Source organism: Chiloscyllium plagiosum, unplaced genomic scaffold (genome assembly GCF_037043375.1).
Source record: "Chiloscyllium plagiosum isolate Xiang-an unplaced genomic scaffold, Cpla_swu_hap1 HiC_scaffold_30, whole genome shotgun sequence".
Taxonomy (NCBI): domain Eukaryota; kingdom Metazoa; phylum Chordata; class Chondrichthyes; order Orectolobiformes; family Hemiscylliidae; genus Chiloscyllium; species Chiloscyllium plagiosum.
In genome coordinates, this window is record NW_028270168.1 from 54683057 (window position 1) to 54702152 (window position 19096).

The following is a 19096-nucleotide window of genomic DNA, read 5'->3' on the forward strand; positions in this document are numbered from 1 at the left end:
AGATTAATTCCAAAGTTGACTAATAAAGAGACATTGAACAGCTTAGAAATATTACCTAGAGTTCACAAGATTGACAAGTGAACACATCGTCAAATCTGTGTGTATTTTATGTTTCAAAGTACTGAAATCTAGAACATGGTCAGTCTCAATGCAGACTCAACCATTTTGTATTGCCATCAGGGGATCTTTTTCACTCAAAATCTTTGGTATTACCACAGAGTATATAAAACTAGAGACTAGCAGACTTTTAGAAATCAGGGAAACTAAAGCATTATGGACATAACTCAAAAGGTGCACCTGAATTAGAGAACATCCATGATATTACTGAATTCTGGCCGGGGTCCTGCTTCTATACATTCTTATAATTCAGAACAATTCCCAATAAATGTGTATACAGATTTTGTCCCACACCTGAAATTAGTATGTTATAATACAAAAGCTTGACGAAAGAAGGTTAAGATGGGGTTTCACAAGTGCAAGTAATTGAGGCAGTATCAAGTTTGATCTTTATAAAAGGTATCTAAGTGCAGAATGAACAGAACTGAAGGGCAAATTTGCACAGATAAGAAGGGAGTTTGAGCAGAAGACTTGTTAAGTCTTAAAGCCAGCAATGATATTTTAAGCACAATTTCTCATCTTTCTTGCTTTCTCACTGCACATTGTATAATTCTTCCATTATTCGTGACATGATTTTAATAATAAAACTCCCATTAGGTCTGACAGACCAATAAAGAACGGACTCCTCAACAACTACTGTTTCACAGCACCAGGGACCCGGGTTCAATTCCCACATTAGATGAGCCTGTGTGGAATTTGCACGTTCTCCCCATGTGTTCCTCCCACAGTCCAAAGATGTGCAGATTAGGTGAATTGGCCATGCTAAATTGCCCATAGTGTTAGGTGCGTTAGTCAGCAGTAAATATAGGATAGGGGAATGGGGCTGTAAAGGTTAATCTTTGGAGGGTTGGTGTAGACTTGTTGGGCCGAAGGGCCTGTTTCCATACTGTAGAGAATCTAATCTAATCTAAAACTAGGAAAAATGTGAATGCCATCCCTGCTCTTCATGTACACTAAACTTGATGGACATTTAGTATTACATTTTACAAAACTAAACAATCAGTACAGTGTGGAAGCAGAGTATTCGGGCCACTGAGTCCAGACCCTCCGAAGAGCATCCTACCTAAACTGACAACCCCCCAGCCAATCCCTGTAACCCGGTTATCACTTGTCAATAAAAACAACATGCACTCACACGAGACACACTGTTCAGTCCAATGATAACCTTTCACTTTTTTCTTTACTGGAGGTTTTGCCAAAGCAGTGGGAGAGTGAGGACAGACCACCTTACACAGCTGCACAGACATCTTTCCATGCTACACCCAAGAGCAAGCCACATTTATATTAGATTAGATTACAGTGTGGAAACAGGCCCTTCGGCCCAACAAGTCCACACTGACCCACCGAAGCGCAACTCACCCATACCCCTACATTTACCCCTTACCTAACACTACGGGCAATTTAGTATGGCCAATTCACCTGACCCTGCACATCTTTAGACTGTGGGAGGAAACCGGAGCACCCGGAGGAAACCCACGCAGACACGGGGAGAACGTGCAAACTCCACACAGTCAGTCGCCTGAGGCGGGAATTGAACCCAGGTCTCTGGCGCTGTGAGGCAGCAATGCTAACCACTGTGCCACCGTGCCTTGCTCATGTTTGCCGTTTGAGGCCTGTGTGTAGAAAGTAGATGAAGGAGAGAAAACGGGCGCACAGAGCACCCTCCTGATGACAAAAAAAAAGTTTTCCTTAAAAACTAAGGAATGCAATTGTAAGGACTGCACTGAAATTTTGTGAATGTTTATAACTAAGCTTGCAATTCAATTACACATTTACTGAATCTTCCTTGAAATGATGTACTTTGCTCAATCTGAGGCTGACTGATAGGATAAAATTCTCCTCCCTGCTTCAATAAAACATGATTGGACATTCTAATGGCACTGTTGGTGAATATCCTAAATTGCACATAACTGACAAGTAAGGGGAAGCAGATATGGGAATTCACTATCTCCTTCTCAGGTTTAAACCACACAAAGACAGAAATTGTTCTGGTGTGAGCATGCAATCCTAGAGCTAAAAGGTCAAAGTGCGTGAAATGGAAGGAAGTGTTTCATTTCAAATGGTTATCCAATGTACTAAACAGAAGCACAAGTTTTAAAAAGCTAGCATGTCAAAGTTGTTCAATTTTATAAATTGTTTGAAAATCAGGGAGAGTTCTTCATGGAAAGATTCCAACAGGAATAACCTGATTTGCAATGAAGTCTATTTAAATTGATCTCCTTCAAAAATCTTGATTCTGTGCACATTAATGTTGGCAAAGCAAGTGGCACATTTGCAAAATATAATTACTGTTGTACAAGGATCAAGTTAATGAGAATTTGTAACAGGATGTGAAAAGTTATAACATATATTTACCAGAAAATTATCGAATGAGGAAACAGCACCCACCTCAAGGGTTCCTGCTCACAGAATGGGAGAGACACACCTAGATAACATACATAATGCCTTAAGCTTTTCTGCGTTTACCCTGTTTAGATAAATCTGTCTTGATTCACAGCTAATTCAAGCCATCTTGTGTGCAAAAATCAAACTCAAATAGATGCAGTTGAGAAGTCCACTGCAATCGATCCACATATATAATATAATCCTAAGCTATAATGTTCAATCAGCTAAAAGACAACAATTCTTTCCTTTCAACAACTGCATTTTGGGGTAGTCAAGTGCAATAAACAAGGGGAGTAAAGTTGACACTTGGAAATACACAATAATTTGAGCTATCAAGATGAAAAGTGGGACTCACAGGAATAAGGAATTTTTTGAGCTCTTCCATGGCATGGTACATTCGTGAATAGGCCTCGGTTGGGGGTGCAAAGACTTCAACAAGAACGTGCAGATCAGTGTTCAAGTGTGCATACTTAGCTTCTCCTCCTTTACGAAGCTCATCTTCCTAATAAGATGGAAGAAGAAGCACGATTAATCTGTAATAATATTATACATATCTGAGTACCAACCAGTTACCAGACTTCTATGATTTGTTGCTAATCTCATCAATGGCAAGTTTCATAGATTTTCCTACTCTGCATCAGGTTAGGGTACAAGTTCACTGATGACAGCCAACCTCAACCATAATCAGCAATTACTGTACTTCACCACACAATGCACTCATTAAAATGCAATAGAGTTCAATCCTGCCCTCATTAGAACTGGGCATGTGTGGCATAAATCAATATCCTTCTCACATATGAAACAATCATATACGTTCCTACCAGTTTCTCACTCATTGCTAGCTTATCAACCATTCGTCATAGAACATAGAACAATACAGCACAGAACAGGCCCTTCGGCCCACGATGTTGTGCCGAACAGTTGTCCTATCTTAAGCACCCATCCATGTACCTACCCAATTGCCGCTTAAAGGTCACCAATGATTCTGACTCTACCACTCCCACAGGCAGCGCATTCCATGCCCCCACCACTCTCTGGGTAAAGAACCCACCCCTGACATCTCCCCTATACCTTCCACCCTTCACCTTAAATTTATGTCCCCTTGTAACACTCTATTGTACCCGGGGAAAAAGGTTCTGACCGTCTACTCTATCTATTCCTCTGATCATCTTATAAATCTCTATCAAGTCACCCCTCATCCTTCGCCGTTCCAACAAGAAAAGGCCTAGCACTCTCAACCTATCCTTGTACGACCTATTCTCCATTCCAGGCAACATCCTGGTAAATCTTCTCTGCACCCTCTCCAAAGCTTCCACATCTTTCCTAAAGTGAGGCGACCAGAACTGCACACAGTACTCCAAATGTGGCCTAACCAAGGTCCTGTACAGTTGCAACTTCACTTCACGACTCTTGAATTCAATCCCTCTGCTAATGAACGCTAATACACCATAGGCCTTCTTACAAGCTCTATCCACCTGAGTGGCAACTTTCAAAGATCTATGAACATAGACCCCAAGATCCCTCTGTTCCTCCACCTTACTAAGAACCCTACCATTAACCCTGTATTCCGCATTCTTATTTGTCCTTCCAAAATGGACAACCTCACACTTGGCAGGGTTGAACTCCATCTGCCACTCCTCAGCCCAGCTCTGCATCATATCTAAGTCCCTTTGCAGCCGACAATAGCCCTCCTCACTATCCACAACTCCACCAATCTTCGTAGCATCTGCAAATTTCCTGACCCACCCTTCGACTCCCTCTTCCAAGTCATTAATAAAAATTAGAAACAGCAGAGGACCCAGAACTGATCCCTGCGGAACTCCATTTGTAACTGGGCTTCAGGCTGAATATTTGCCATCTACCACCACTCTCTGACTTCGACCGGTTAGCCAGTTTTCTATCCAATTGGCCAAATTTCCCTCTATCCCATGCCTCCTGACTTTCCGCATAAGCCTACCATGGGGAACCTTATCAAATGCCTTACTAAAATCCATGTATACTACATCCATTGCTCTACCCTCATCCACATGCTTGGTCACCTCCTCAAAGAATTCAATAAGACTTGTAAGGCAAGACCTACCCTTCACAAATCCGTGCTGGCTGTCCCTAATCAAGCAGTGTCTTTCCAGATACTCATAAATCCTATCCCTCAGTACCCTTTCCATTACTTTGCCTACCACCGAAGTAAGACTAACTGGTCTATAATTCCCGGGGTTATCCCTATTCCCTTTTTTGAACGGGGGCACAACATTCACCACTGCTCTCACTGCAACTGGTTACGAAACATACAGAGGAACAGAAGTTATAATTGTTCTCTTGTCCAAATCTTTCAGAATCAGCTCGTGTCATTGCAACTTTGAGTTTGTGGAGTTTTGTTTACAGAATGGTTGTATTCATATGTATAGATATGAATTCCACAAACTTGCATAAATTCTACAGAACTGTGATCAGTGAAACCATTTTAACAGAGGCACAATCTTTTGATCCTACTTGCTATTCTATTCAGATTGTACAATTATCAAGTTATTCCTTTTTAAGTTTTCATACCTTGGACTTATCTCGCATTGACCCTTTCCCAAGGATGGACATTTTTGTGCCAGTATCTTCCTGCAGTCTCTTCAATGAATTTCCTCTAGGTCCAAGCAGCTTCCCTACAAAGTTGAACTACAAAAGCATTTCAAATTACATGAAGAACTGCATTATAAATAAATATTACATTAAAAAGTATTTAATTAGTTGTAAAGCATTCTGGAACATCCTGAGAGCATGAAGTGTGGTTCGTTTTTTAATTCTACCCAACTTGAGAAAATAATTCACAACCTTTCCTGTGAAGTATACATCTCAGATCAACTGAAAATGAGTGGCTTATACATCAATCCATCCCCACCCTACTCACATTGAAGCATCTGACAAAGTGGAGGAAGAAACAAAAGATTCATCAAACTTCAATCTAGATACAGCAAGTCTTCCAAAACTGTCTACAGTCTGTTTGGATGAGACATGACCAAAGGTATTTTAAGCAAGTTCTTCACAATTACACTTGAAGTCCACATTTGAGATTAATGTATACTGATTAGCAATAAATAGTTTCTCCCTTACCAAAAATCAAGTACATATGCTATGCAAGTTCAACATGCCACCAGTGGATACTGAACGGACCTCTGATTTACAGCATCCGCAATTCTTTAAGATCTTACACAATGTTGGAATGTCATTTCAGGGACAAAAACAAATTGCTAGAAAAGCTCAGCAGGTGCTGCAATATCTGTGGAGAGAAATCAGTTAATGTCAAAAAGCTGCTGTGCTCTTCCAGCAATTTCTGCTTTTATTTCTGATTTCCAGCATCTGCAACTCTTTTGGTTTTATTGCCACTTCAGGGTTTGCATTAGAGTACAGCACCACCAAGGCAGCACTTTACTGGAATCAGGTCAACTACACAGAAAAAGGCTCATCGGTCATTACTCCATGCCAATCAAAAACAAGTACCTGACTATTCCAATCTCATTATCAAGCACTTGACCCATAGCCTTGGAATAGCTCGTGCACATCTTAACACCTCTCCAATAATTTAGGGGTTCTGCCCCTATACTCTTATAGGCAGTAAGCTCCAAATTCTCACCACCATCTGTGTCAAGAGGTGCTGCATTTTGGGAAAGCAAATCTTAGCAGGACTTGTACACTTAATGGTAAGGTCCTAGGGAGTGTTGATGAACAGAGAGACCATGGAGTGCAGGATCATAATTCCTTGAAAGTGGTAGATAGGATAGTGAGGAGGGCATTTGGTATGCTTTCCTTTATTGGTCAGAGTATTGAGTACAGGAGCTGGGAGGTCATGTTGCAGTTGTACAGGACATTGGTTAGGCCACTGTTGGAATACTGTGTGTAATTCTGGTCTCCTCCCTATCAGAAATATGTTGCGAAACTTGAAAGGGTTCAGAAAAGATTTACACGTTGCCAGGGTTGGAAGATTTGAGCTATTATGAGGCGCTGATCAGGCTGGGGCGGTTTTCCCTGCAGCGGAGGCTGAGGGGTGACCTTATAGAGGTTTACAAAATCATGAGGGGCATAGATAGGATAAATGGACAAAGTCTTTTCCCTGAGGTGGAGGAGTCCAGAATTAGAAGGCATTGGTTTAGGGCGAGAGGGGGAAGATATAAAAGGGACCCAAGGGGCAACTTTTTCACACAGAGGGTGGTACGTGGATGGAATCAGCTGCCAGAGGAAGTGGTGGGGGCTAGTGCAATTGCAACATTTAAAAGGCATTTGAATGGGTATATGAATAGGAAGGGTTTTGAGGGATATGGGCCAAGTGCTGGCAGGTGGGACTAGATTGGGTTGGGATATCTGGTCGGCATGGACAGGTTGGATCGAATGGTCTGTTTCCGTGCTATACATTTCTATGACTCTATATCCTCTAAACCTTCTGCCCTTTCACCTAAATCTGTGCCTCCTGGTTAATGATTCTCCCTCAAAGGGAGAGTGTTTCTTCCCATCTATGCTCTTCAATTTTATACATCTCAATCATATCCTCTTCAATCTTCTCTACTGTAAGGATAACTCCAATCTTCCTTCATAAGTGAAACACTCAGGTTGGGCAACATCCTGTAAATCTCCTCTGCACCATCTCCAATGCTATCACATCCCCACTTCTGGATTCCAGAATGGCACACAATACATCAGTTGTGGTCTAATCAACATTAAAATTTCCACAAACTCCAGGCACTTAAAACTCTGTGCTACAGTTAAGAGGCTGGTATACCTTGCCCTAATACCTTCAGTAACCATGTACATACATACCAAGATCTCTGATCCTCTGAGCTTCCCATGGTCCTACCATTCATCATGTATCCCATTGCCTAGTTTGCCGTGCTCAAATCCATCATCTTGCATTTATTCAAATTGAATTTCACTTGCCACTAATTAGTCCATTTGACCAGCTTGTCTATATCCCCCTCACTATTTTCCACACAACTTTTTATTATCCACAAACTTACTTTCTTGTTATCATTTCAGGTCAGAAATTTGCCATTGTTAGAACATTAAGTTCCTTATAGTACTCTCCTGGAGAAAACATGTAGTTCCAAGATGCAATTCTCAAACCCAAACTGGTCAAGGTTCCTGCAGTCATAGCCAGGTGAGATTTGGAAGTGCAAAATTTATTACAGAATCCCTACAGTGTGGAAACAGGCCCTTCCGCCCAACAAGTCCACACCGACCTTCCGAAGAGTATCCCATCCAAAACCATTCCCCTTCCCTATTACCCAACATTTTATCCGACTAATGCACCTAATCTACACATCCCTGAACGCTACTGGCAATTTAGCATGGCCAATTCACGTAATGTGCACATCATTAGATTGTGAGAGGAAACTGGAGCACCCAGAGGAAACCCAAACAGACACGGGGAGATTGTGCAAACTCCACACAGACAGTTGCCTGAGGCTGGAACTGAACTCAGGTCCCTGGCACTGTGAGGCAGCAGTGCTAACCACTGAGCTACCATGCTGCCCCTTTAGACATCTCTGGGATACTCTCAGCTTATGGGAGATTAAAATCCATGATGAAAAGCTGAGAGAATGTTTATTTGGGAAGGTGTTTTCTGCCCAGTTGTCCTCGAGATTGAGTGTTATGAAGTCAGCCTGAAGAAGTTTTGTAGAACTTGTGGGACTTATCCAGATTGAACATTAGCTTTCCCCAAACCTTTGAGTCTTGATATCTGTCACCTGTCCAGAAGAATTGGAGGAGGTTGGGGGTCACAAGATAAATTTAAGTAGCAGTCAATTCGAAGTCATAGAAATTTCACTCTTTCCAAAGGATATCATTCTGCTTACCATCTGTGCTCCACACTCACTCAGACACTAGTCATAGACAGAGTAAAGTACAAATCTTCCCAGTGTCATAAAATTAGAAAGTTGTTCAGCAGCATTGTAGCTTAACAGACAGGGAAACAAAGAATAAATAGTCGAGCATCCTCCAAGGTGGTGCGCCCTGGCGATGTATTTTTTCCAGCAGGAGCGTAACCACAACTACGACACGCAGCTCCTGTTCGTCGACCATGACGGTTTGGACGTCGCCCTCAAGACGCTGCCGGTCTTTTACCAGGACCTGATCACTGTAGCGGCTGTTTTCAGGGAGCCATTACTCAGGAATCTGCACCTCCGTACTAGCGGGTTCGAGTGGCTGTCAGAAGGAAGGGCCGTGGCAGCGAGCGCGACCAGGGTCGGGGACATGCTCGGTGGTGGGGGCCTGGGCTGGACGCTGCTGCAGGACATAGCAAGCAGGGCAGCGGTAGACGTCCGGTACGTGGCCACCGTCATCCGATGCGTTAAAACGGCGGTGCTCGGACCAGACGTAGTGCACCAGTTGGAGGATGCTCAGGTGTGCGGTGGAATCCCGTCCACGCTCACCCCTGCCCGGATGGAATTTCACATTGGCCCCAAGGTCCCGTACTTCCCACGGGAGCCTGTGCCCCACAAACTGAGCCGCCTCCGGAATTTTAATCTTGCCCCTTTTAAGGACGTAAAAAGGCAGGCCCTGTATCGACTGCTGCTGCACACCGTCCACCTCTTCTCCCTCATCTCATCCACCGTCTGGACATGCCTTGATGTGCCCATTGCTGCCGAGCGGTGGGAATCCTCAGTGAGGGGCTCTCTACGTGGGATTCCTCCCCCTTTCTCTCAGGGATCTGGGTTGGAGGGTGCTGCACGCAACACGGTCCCCTGCAACCACAGATTGCGGTGGTTCACGGACTCCCAGCCCAACAGCATGTTCTGTGGTGCTGTGGAGTCCGTGGACCATGTATATATTGGGTGTGGGCGTTTGCACTCCCTTTTTGATTTTCTTAAAAACCACCTCCTCTGCTTTTGGTTGCACTTCAGTCCCATGCTCCTGATCTTTGGGCACCCGGTACAGAGGAGGGAGGGCAGGTCTGAAGACCTCCTTGTAGGTCTGCTACTGGGCCTGGCCAAACTGGCCATAAACAGGTCCAGGCAGCGGGCCATGGAGGGGTCCTGCCTGCCCCTCTTCCGTTATGTTAGAGGTGTCTCTGGAGAGGGAGCACGTGGTGGCCATCAACATCCTGGAGTGATTCAGGGAGAGGTGGGCACTGCAGGGAGTGGAGTGCATTATTTCCCCCTCCAACTCTATTTTGATTTAATCCCTGCCCTCCCCTTCACTGTTTGATCACACTGCATTGCCCTTTGATGTGAAGGGCACTGCTTGTCACAGGCCACTCGGGTGTTTCTTTTCCTCCTGGTGGAGGAAACTGAATAAAGATTCATGCACCTTGTGCCTTTCACTGTGTCTCACACCTGCACACACACAACATGGGTGCTGGGAAAAAAATAAGCACTACCACAGCTAGGCAGTAGTGTGGGGGGTTAAGAAGGAGAAAAGAAAAAAATAATAAACAGGAGTGTCAAACCTTCTGTAAAAATCAAAATAGTCACAGTAACAAGAACGAATCTCACCTCCACTATGAAAACTGAATCTTTCCGCCAAAGCATAAGCATTGCAAAGCACTGCTCTAATTCAACTGAGAGACACACAGTATATCAGAAGCCTTACCTTTGGGAATTGTGCAACTGGTATCAGACAACGTTCAGAAAGCTTTATGCTCTTCTGTGTCAAGACATCAAGGAATCTTTTTTCCTCCTCTTTTTTCTCTCCCTTCTGAACCTTTTCTATTTCTACAAGGAAAAAACGTTAAAGTTAAAATTAAAATTCCTCTACATGCCACAGTGGTAATGAAACAGCATGCAAGTTGATTTGTAATTAGTTAATTTGCAGGAAAGTACATATGAATGGTCGTGGAACTGCTGCTGAAATTCCAATTTCCAACAAACCTCTGAATGCATTGCAATTTGTGAGCAGCAAGCCGCTGGGATGGCAACAGTGCAGGTTGCAGACAACAGGGCAGGTGTTTGTCAGTGCTGAATGTATCTTGGCAAATGTATCCAGGCTTGCAGTATCTTGGCAAAGTGTGATCTGGGTAGTTCACAGTGGGGTACTGCTAGACTCAGTGATGGCACCACAACGTTTCACAAGCTACATCAATAGCTTAGATATAGAGATGTGGGTGTTCTTATTTATAGGTCTGAAAGCCAGCACACAGATGCAGCAAGCAATAAGGAAGATTAATGGTGTTTTGGCCTTCATTCTAAAAGGACAGGAATGCAGGACTAAAGATGTCTTGCTGTAACTGTATAGCGCTCTGGTGAGTCCACATCTGGAGTATTGTCTTCAGTCTTGTTCTTTTACCAAGGAAGAAATGCTTGCTAAATGGTGGTTGATGGAGTCCACCAGACTAATCCCTGAAACTAAGGGCTGATTTGCGAGAGAAGATTAAGGAAAACGGGTCCACGTTCTCGAAAAGAGGCGATCTCATTTAAACTTATATTATTTATAGGATGGACATAGATAGGCTGTTTCCAACCATCTGAGGGTTTAAAACCAGAGACAAATTTCAGGATAGATTGCATATTATTGATATGAAGAGGAATTTTGTTATTTAGAGAGAGGAGACTTCTACCTCAGTAAAAAGTCAAGTATTGAACAGGTTCAAAAAAAGAGATAGAATTCTCTTATTAACAGATGTAGAATACCTGGGAAAATTACACTGCAAAATGATCAGCCATCATCTTGTTGAATGGCAGAGCAGGTTTGACAGGCTGAGTTGTCTACTTCTGCTACTATGCCAGACGAGTAACAAGGAAAATGGAATCTAACTTCCACAGTCCTTTGCTCAAACTTCAAATCAACAGGCAGAAAAATCACATGCCAAGACTATAAAGTCTCCTTAGCAACTTTTAGGTCCTCTAGAAATACAGATAAGGAAAATGTAATGTTTAGTGCAGTACTGAAGAGTTTGCTTACTTAATGTTTAACAATGTATCCAATTCCCATGGAACAATCAAGTTGCTTGCTTATGCAATTTCCAAATCTCATTTAAAAATCCCATTTGCCTCAAAAATGGGTAAAGATAACTTTATAAAGTTTAATTACTTATGATGATCAGAGTCAAGAGTGTGGTGCTGGAAAAGCACAGCAGGCCAGGCAGCATCAGAAGAGCAGGAGAATCTACATTTCAGGCAAAAGCTCTTCATCAGGTGAATGATTCCTGAAGAAGGGCTTAAGCCCGAAACATAGATCCTCCTGCTCCTCAGATGCTGCCTGACCTGTGCTTTTCCAGCACCACACTCTCCACTCTGATCTCCAGCATCTGCAGTCCTCACTTTCTTCTACTTGTGCTGATTAGTATTGGTTCTTTATGAATACATTAACACATTCCATAACCTCCCTAAGAAAGACGTGGCATATTCATTTAAAATTTCTTCGAAGTTATTTGTGACTTAAAACTGCAGGACCGATGTGGCAGAACATGGATGATACATAATTCTAGCTGTTTATTGTTTACCTTGCATTGTACAATGGTTGTTTTGGTATATATGCCATGCATATCAGTGGGGAAGCTCCAGCCAGCAACTTAAAAAACTGTGCTTCAATCCCAATACAGGGCAAACATTTTCAGTGGAATCGTTTTCCATGGTTTCAGTCACCTGCAGCCCAAACACATTATAAGAAACCTCCGGGACCAGGGGCTGCCGGGAAGGTAAACTTACTATTTAAATGGATGGGTTCACTACTATCCGCAGTTTCAGGCTTCCGCGGTAGGTCTTGGAACATATCTCCTGGGGGGGGGGGGGAGAAGAGAGAGAACTACTGTACCAGCTTTCAAGAACTGTTTATCAGAAGCTTAAGAAATGTTGAGGAACCCTACTTAAAGCCAAGAATGGGTATCATCTTTTAACAATTATGGATGTTTGGACAAGGTTTCCTAAAACAGTGCCATTAAGAAAAATGGTTGCAAAATGGTAGTGCAAAAAAGTTAGTTCAATTTTCTTTTGCACGTTATGGATTATCCAAAGAAATGTAGGTTCAAATTTTGCTTCACAAAAACTGAATGGACTGGAAGCTTGTGATTGGTGCTGTTCCACAGGAACCTGTACTGGGTCCACTTCTGTTTATCTGAGGAGGCACAGTTAATAAGTTTGCAGATGACACCAAAATTGGTAGTATAGTGGACAGTGGTGGTGGTTATCCAAGACTACAAAAAGATCTTGATCAATCAGGTCAATAAGCTGAAGAATAATGGGAATTTGGATAAATGGGAGATATTGCATATTGGTAATACAAACAAGGACAGGACTTGTATAATTAATGTTAGGGCCCTAGATAATGCTACAGACAGACAGACTTTGGGTTCAGGTATATAATTCCTTGAAATTTGCAGCGCAGGTAGATGAGCATTTACGAAGGCATTTAGCACGATTGCCTTCATTACTCAGATCTTTGAATATAGGATTTGGAACATTGCGTTGGGGTTGTCCAGGACGTTGGTGAGGCCTCTTCTGGAGCACTGTGTGCAGGTATGGCTGCCCAGTTATATGAAGGAAAAGATTTATCATGATGTTACAAAAACGCAAGGGTCACCAGTTCTGAAACAATTAACTGATTTGTCTTCACAGATGCTGCCAGAACCGCTGAGGTTTGCCAACAACTTCTATAATTGTTTCTGATTTACAGCATCCGCAGCTCTTTCGGTTTTTACCAGGATATTGCTGGGAATGGAGGGTTTAAGATATAAAATAGACTGGAAAGACTTGGACTTTTATCACTGGAGTACAGGAAGTTGAGGGGTGACCTTGAGGTTTATAAAATCACAAGGGGCAAAGATAAGGTGAGTGACAAGAGTCTTTCCCTAGTAGAGGGCAGCCAAATGCAGGCAGGCAAGAATAGTTTAGAGTTTGGGTACATGGTCAGCGTGGACTGATTGGACCTGATGGTCTATTTCCATACTGTAAGACAATGACCGTCTGCTCCTCCACCCCCTTAATTATCATATCGTCACAGAATCCCTCGTGTGGAATCAGGCATCTGGCCCAACAAGTCCACACCAACCCTCAAAACAGTAACCCACCCTTCAGACACCCCCCCCCCCCCTCCACCTTATTACTCTCCATTTACCCCTGACTAATGTACTTAACCTATGCAACCCTGAACACTATGGGCAATTTAGCGTGGCCAATTCACCTAACCTACGCATCTTTGGACTGTGGGAGGAAACTGGATGCTTTATTTTAAATTGCCTTTCCCTATTAATCCTACCGACTACAATTCCAGAATAATGTAGCTTTGCACTGCTGTACTCACAGGCATCTTAAGTATGAGATAGGTATAACATTGAAATAAGCAATAAGCTGGTGTAACAAACTGCAGCAGACCAAAACAAATCCACACCCCAGGAAACAAAAGCATTTTGTGACTCAACGTCAGAAATTTGAAATATAAATAAATTTGGCACAAATCGTGCAAGAACCAGAAGCATTCCTACCCTAGATGACATGACTACTAGAACAGACAGAAGATCAATACCTGGTTACAAGAGTAAAATGGTTTCCAGATTATGTTGACTATATGTTTACAATTAGAAAATAAGTCAATGTAGCTGAAAACCGATGTTGGTCTGCAACACAGCATGAACTCATCATATCACTAAGGTTTCACGTGACTCCCAAAAGAAAGCAAAATAGTGCACTGATTGTTTTAATCTTGCAATGGATCTTTACCTCACCATTGTATAAAAACTTGTCCTTTCTCCTAGAGATCTGGTTTTATATTTATAATCTAGCTTTGATGATTTATCCACTTTAAATTCTGAAGGCACAAAGATTAGATTACATTACAGTGTGGAAACAGGCCCTTCGGTCCAACAAGTCCACACCGACCAGTCGAAGTGCAACCCACCCCTACATTTACCCCCTACCTAACACTACGGGCAATTTAGCATGGCCAATTCACCTTACCTGCACATTTTTAGATTGTGGGAGGAAACCGGAGCACCCAGAGGAAACCCACGCAGACACGGGGAGAACGTGCAAACTCCACACAGTCAGTCGCCTGAGGCGGGAATTGAACCCGGGTCTCTGGCGCTGTGAGGCAGCAGTGCTAACCACTGCGCCCACTACTGGGCGCAAACTCACATTGAAGCTTGGAAAGGTGCCAAGCAAGGTCACCACTCACCAAGTCTTTGAAAAAACCGCATTATTCAATGTATTATTCATTGTTCCTACATGATAGCTACTGCACATTGCTTCAGACCTCACAAATTTGCTGTTTTAGGCACTACTAGAATTAGATGTTAAGTTAAATGATATATCTTCACCCAAGTTTATTACGCATGCCTGTTGCACGAATGCACCCATCAACTCTCTGAACTGACTGCAAATTAATGCAACCTAAAGCAATAACTGAAACTAAAATAAATTCTCATTTAACATAGGGTTTCTGCTGATTCTGTTAAAAAAATTCTAGTGAACATTTGAATTCAAACCCCAGTCAGTCTCACCAGAACGACGGGTTTATGTTTATGTTTCTACAGTACAACCTCAATTCCGAAAGAGCTTCACTGCCAATTTGCATATCAACTCCACAAACAGCAATATGATTAAGTGCTGATTGACCATTTGATACATTAATGGAAGGTTACATATTGACCGTAGCCCAACATCCCTGCTCTTAAAAATAATCAAACTAGCATCCACCTGAATGACCAGGAGCCTGAGTTTAACAACTGAGACTCCAGTACCGTACTGCAATGTTAGTCTACTTCGTTGAGTCAGACCTGGAGAGGGATTTGAACTCAACCAGAGTCAAACAGAGTGGCAAACACTAAAGCAACAACTAAATCCTTCTAATTAGCCAGATAAATAAAAGCACTGTCAAGAAAAACTTCATACAGCTAAGAGTCATTGAAAAAACTTTTAGATTATATGAAAAAGTTAACCTTATGAAGTAAGCTTAATGGAACATGAACACTGATTTACCTTTGTATAGTCTCCAGTAAAGCTGAAGCCAGTACTCATGTTTCAACAGGAAAGCAGCAAAACTTTCCATTAATACAAATGCTGTCAGCTGATAATTTAGTACATACCTTCAGACTTAATTTGCTAAGATAGAATGCGTAATAAATAACTGCAGGAAGTGTCACATGACTCAAAACAGTGACAGATTCTGCTAAACCTCCAACAATGTGTTTTTGTTTGCTTCAAACCATCACAACATTGATTAAGTATTGTCATCTATACCACAATCAGTTTTATAGTCTCAGACAATTGTACCCCACAGGCCACATGACATTTCTAGACAGGAAGACACAGCAATTCATCCCATGTTGCCCTGGCGCTACGAATGAGAACTTAACTGTGCCTATTTCAGCTTCTCCACATAACCCTGCTCACTGTTTCAAATAATACTTCAATTCCCTTTTAAAGGCCTCAATTAGATTAGATTACTTACACAGTGTAGAAACAGGCCCTTTGGCCCAACAAGTCCACACCGACCTGCCTAGCACAACCCACCCAGACCCATTCCCCAACATTTACCCCTTCACCTAGCACAACGGGTAATTTAGCATGGCCAATTCACCTAACCTGCACATTTTTGGATTGTGGGAGGAAACCAGAGCACCCAGAGGAAAACCCATGCAGACACAGGGAGAATGTGCAAACTCCACACAGAGAGTCGCCTGAGGCAGGAATTGAACTCAGGTCTCTGGCGCTGTGAGGCAGCAGTGCTAACCACTGCGCCACTGTGCCAAACATGTCTGAACCACAGACAGTACATTCCATATCAAAACCACTTGCTAAGTGGAAAGGTTTTTCTCCAGATGCCTTCACTTTTCAAACAAGAAAAATATTTAATTCTAAGCCTTCTCATTCTTGATCCTTTGAGTGCCAACAGTCACTCCCTATCTCTGTTATCCAGAGTTCTCATGATTTAGAATGTTCTCAATCTTCTTTCCTTCAAGATGAACAGTCCTAATTTCTTAAATATATTTAGAGAAAAGTCCTGTTCTTTGGAACAATTTTCCTTAATTTTTTCTGCACTCTTGCCAGTTTCTTTGCATAAGCAAAAGTGAGGTCTGCAGATGCTGGAAACCAGAGTTTAGATTAGAGTGGTGCTGGAAAAGCACAGCAGGTCAGGCAGCATCCAAGGAGCAGCCCCCCCCCCAAATAACTTATCTCTCCATCCTGGAGGCTCCCTGCCTCCATTCCTGATAAAGGGCTTTTGCCTGAAATGTCCATTTTCCTGATCCTCAGTTTCTTTGCATGCCTCAAAGTGTAGCACTAGACATGTCCAGCTGGGAGGCCAAACTTGTGCCCCAAGTTCAACTACACACTGTTCCTCAATTATATGCCCCTATAATAATGCCTAGGATATTATCAATTCCTTATTAAACAAAGTTAAAAATCACACAACACCAGGTTATAGTCCAACAGGTTTAATTGGAAGCACAATTGCGTACTCCACAACCACCTGAAGGTGCGTCGCTCCGAAAACTAATGTGCTTCCAATTTAAACCTGTTGGACTATAACCTGGTATTGTGTGATTTTTAACTTTGTACACCCCTGTCCAACACTGGCATCTCCAAATCATGCTTGTTAAACAAGCTCTCAACGTGCCTGCCACCATTAAGGCCCAATGCAAATAGATACAGAAGTCCCTCTGTTCCTGCCCCACTAAGATAATTGCCCTTCATTTTACACTCTCACTCCAGGGCCTTCAACAAAAAAAACTCTTCACATTTCTCCACACTGAACTTCATCTGCCGCCTGCCCATCCGCTCCACCACTTGCCCACATCCTTTTGAAGTTCTACAACACCACGCTTTAAAATTTTATTTCACCTGCAAATGGTGCCCTGTACGCCAAAGTCTAAGTCATTAATATATATTAGGAAAGGCAAGAATGGTGCAGGGCTGGGGGGAGGGGGTTGCAAGCGGGGATTGGGGATGGGTAGCGGGCATTACTATGGGACACCACGGGTTGGCGGGGTTAGCCGGGGATTTCAGGATCGGTTTCGAACCCCTCCCCCACGCTCCACCCTTTGTTCTCCACGGGGCCGAGGCCATCGCGGCTCCGAGCCTTAAAATCCTAAATCTGCCCGCCCACAAGGCGCCAGCCACCGCCCCGCTCTTCACCTGCAGCCAGCAACCTGCTGGCGTGGACAAAGGACGGATCCAGGCTGTCCTTCTCCGCCATGAGCTCGGGCAGGTATTTCTCATTCGCCATGGCCGCTCACTCCGCTTCCTCACACCGCGATAATGCGCCTGCGCACCAACTGCCGCCCGCCTAGTGGCGCGGGTCCCACCTCTAGATGCCCATTGGGCGACGAGCTGTCCATCAGAGGTGTTCTACATACCTATTCGTTTACACATCTGCCAATCATATATTATACCACCCATTTCCATGACATAATCTCCCGCTCTAACTCCCCGATACCTAAATGGCTAGCTGAACTGTCAATCAAGAGCTTCCTCACCAACAGTCAACCAACTGACATCAACTGCAACTCCACACGATCTACTGGAGACCAATTAGTTTACAGCTTCACCACCTTGTCCCGCCCTTCACCGACCATTGTGGGGGAGGGGAAGAGGAAGACAGCGAGACCGCGCGGCAGGGGCAGGGGGACTGTCTCATTAGTTGCATAAGGATTGGTCCGAAAATAAAATCGGAATGGGACAGTTTCATACCGAGTGAAGCTAAGACTTACTTTAAGCCTCCCTTTAATGTTTTTGTTGCATTGGACAATGGATGGTATGGAGCAGTCCTTATATGCCAAATGATATTTGACTTTAGGAAATATTTGAATTCCCAGCTGGTAAATAATGGCCTTGTTTGTGACCAACACCTCCTGGAATCCATGTATTCTAAAAGATGCTCTCAACTTTTCAGTTGTTGTCCCAGTCTGATGAATGAACTCTATCCATTTCCAACCACTTTGGTCAATCACTAACCACAGCCATGAAAGGACCAGCATGGCCGACATAATCGAATTCAGGGTTTATCTGGCCATTCCCACAAATGGGGAGTTGCTGGCAGTAATTTTTGTCCTTGACACACTAGGCACTGACCTACCTTGCATCTATGTCTGCATCCGTTCCTGGTCACCAGGCTTAACTTTTGCCAACATCTCCATTTTAGATACTCCAGGTTGGCACTGGTGGATTTCAGCCGATATCTGGCAGCGACCTTTGCTGGCTCCCCGGCATAATATGCTGTATGGTGGTCTGGTCTAGCCAGGTCAGCAGGTTTCAATTCTGGTTGTGATGGCCCTTTTGTTTCCCCTTCACCTCCAGCTGTTTTAGTTTTGCCAGGATGGAATCTTTGTGTCCACAGTCGGAAGGGTGTCCAGAAAGTTTAAAATCAGAATGGACTCTTCCAGTGGTGCCCTTATGAGTTGTCAGTCTGCCAGTGGGAGGCAGCCCAAGACATCCGTATTTGCTACTTGATCTCCCAGATGGTGTTCCAATTTATAATTCTATATATTTAGAATGAGAGCCTCCTGCTGAATTCAACCTAAAGCCTTATCCTCTTTGAGAAGCCCCACCATGGGTTCATGGTCTGTTACTATTACAAATTTACATCTGTTAAAGGTATTGGTGGAACTTTCTCATATCAAAGATAACTGCCGAGCCTTTCTTTCCTGTCTGAATGTATTTGCATTCTGCATCAGTCAAAGTTTGGGAAG

At 43.3% G+C, this 19096-nt stretch overlaps 1 protein-coding gene across 1 annotated transcript in view; it reads right to left on the bottom strand.

Annotated features, from left to right (window-relative positions):
• Positions 1-17678, bottom strand: part of LOC122563397 (KH domain-containing, RNA-binding, signal transduction-associated protein 1-like) — a 29681-nt gene extending 12003 nt beyond the window's left edge. The window contains exons 1-4 of the mRNA XM_087976953.1: positions 17544-17678; positions 10069-10190; positions 5050-5166; positions 2858-3004 (exon numbers count right to left, since the gene is read on the bottom strand). Coding sequence (XP_087833079.1) covers positions 2858-3004; positions 5050-5166; positions 10069-10190; positions 17544-17634 — 477 coding nt within the window. The 5' untranslated portion in view covers positions 17635-17678. The remainder of the gene's footprint in view (positions 1-2857; positions 3005-5049; positions 5167-10068; positions 10191-17543) is intronic.
• Positions 17679-19096: the final 1418 nt, after the last annotated feature.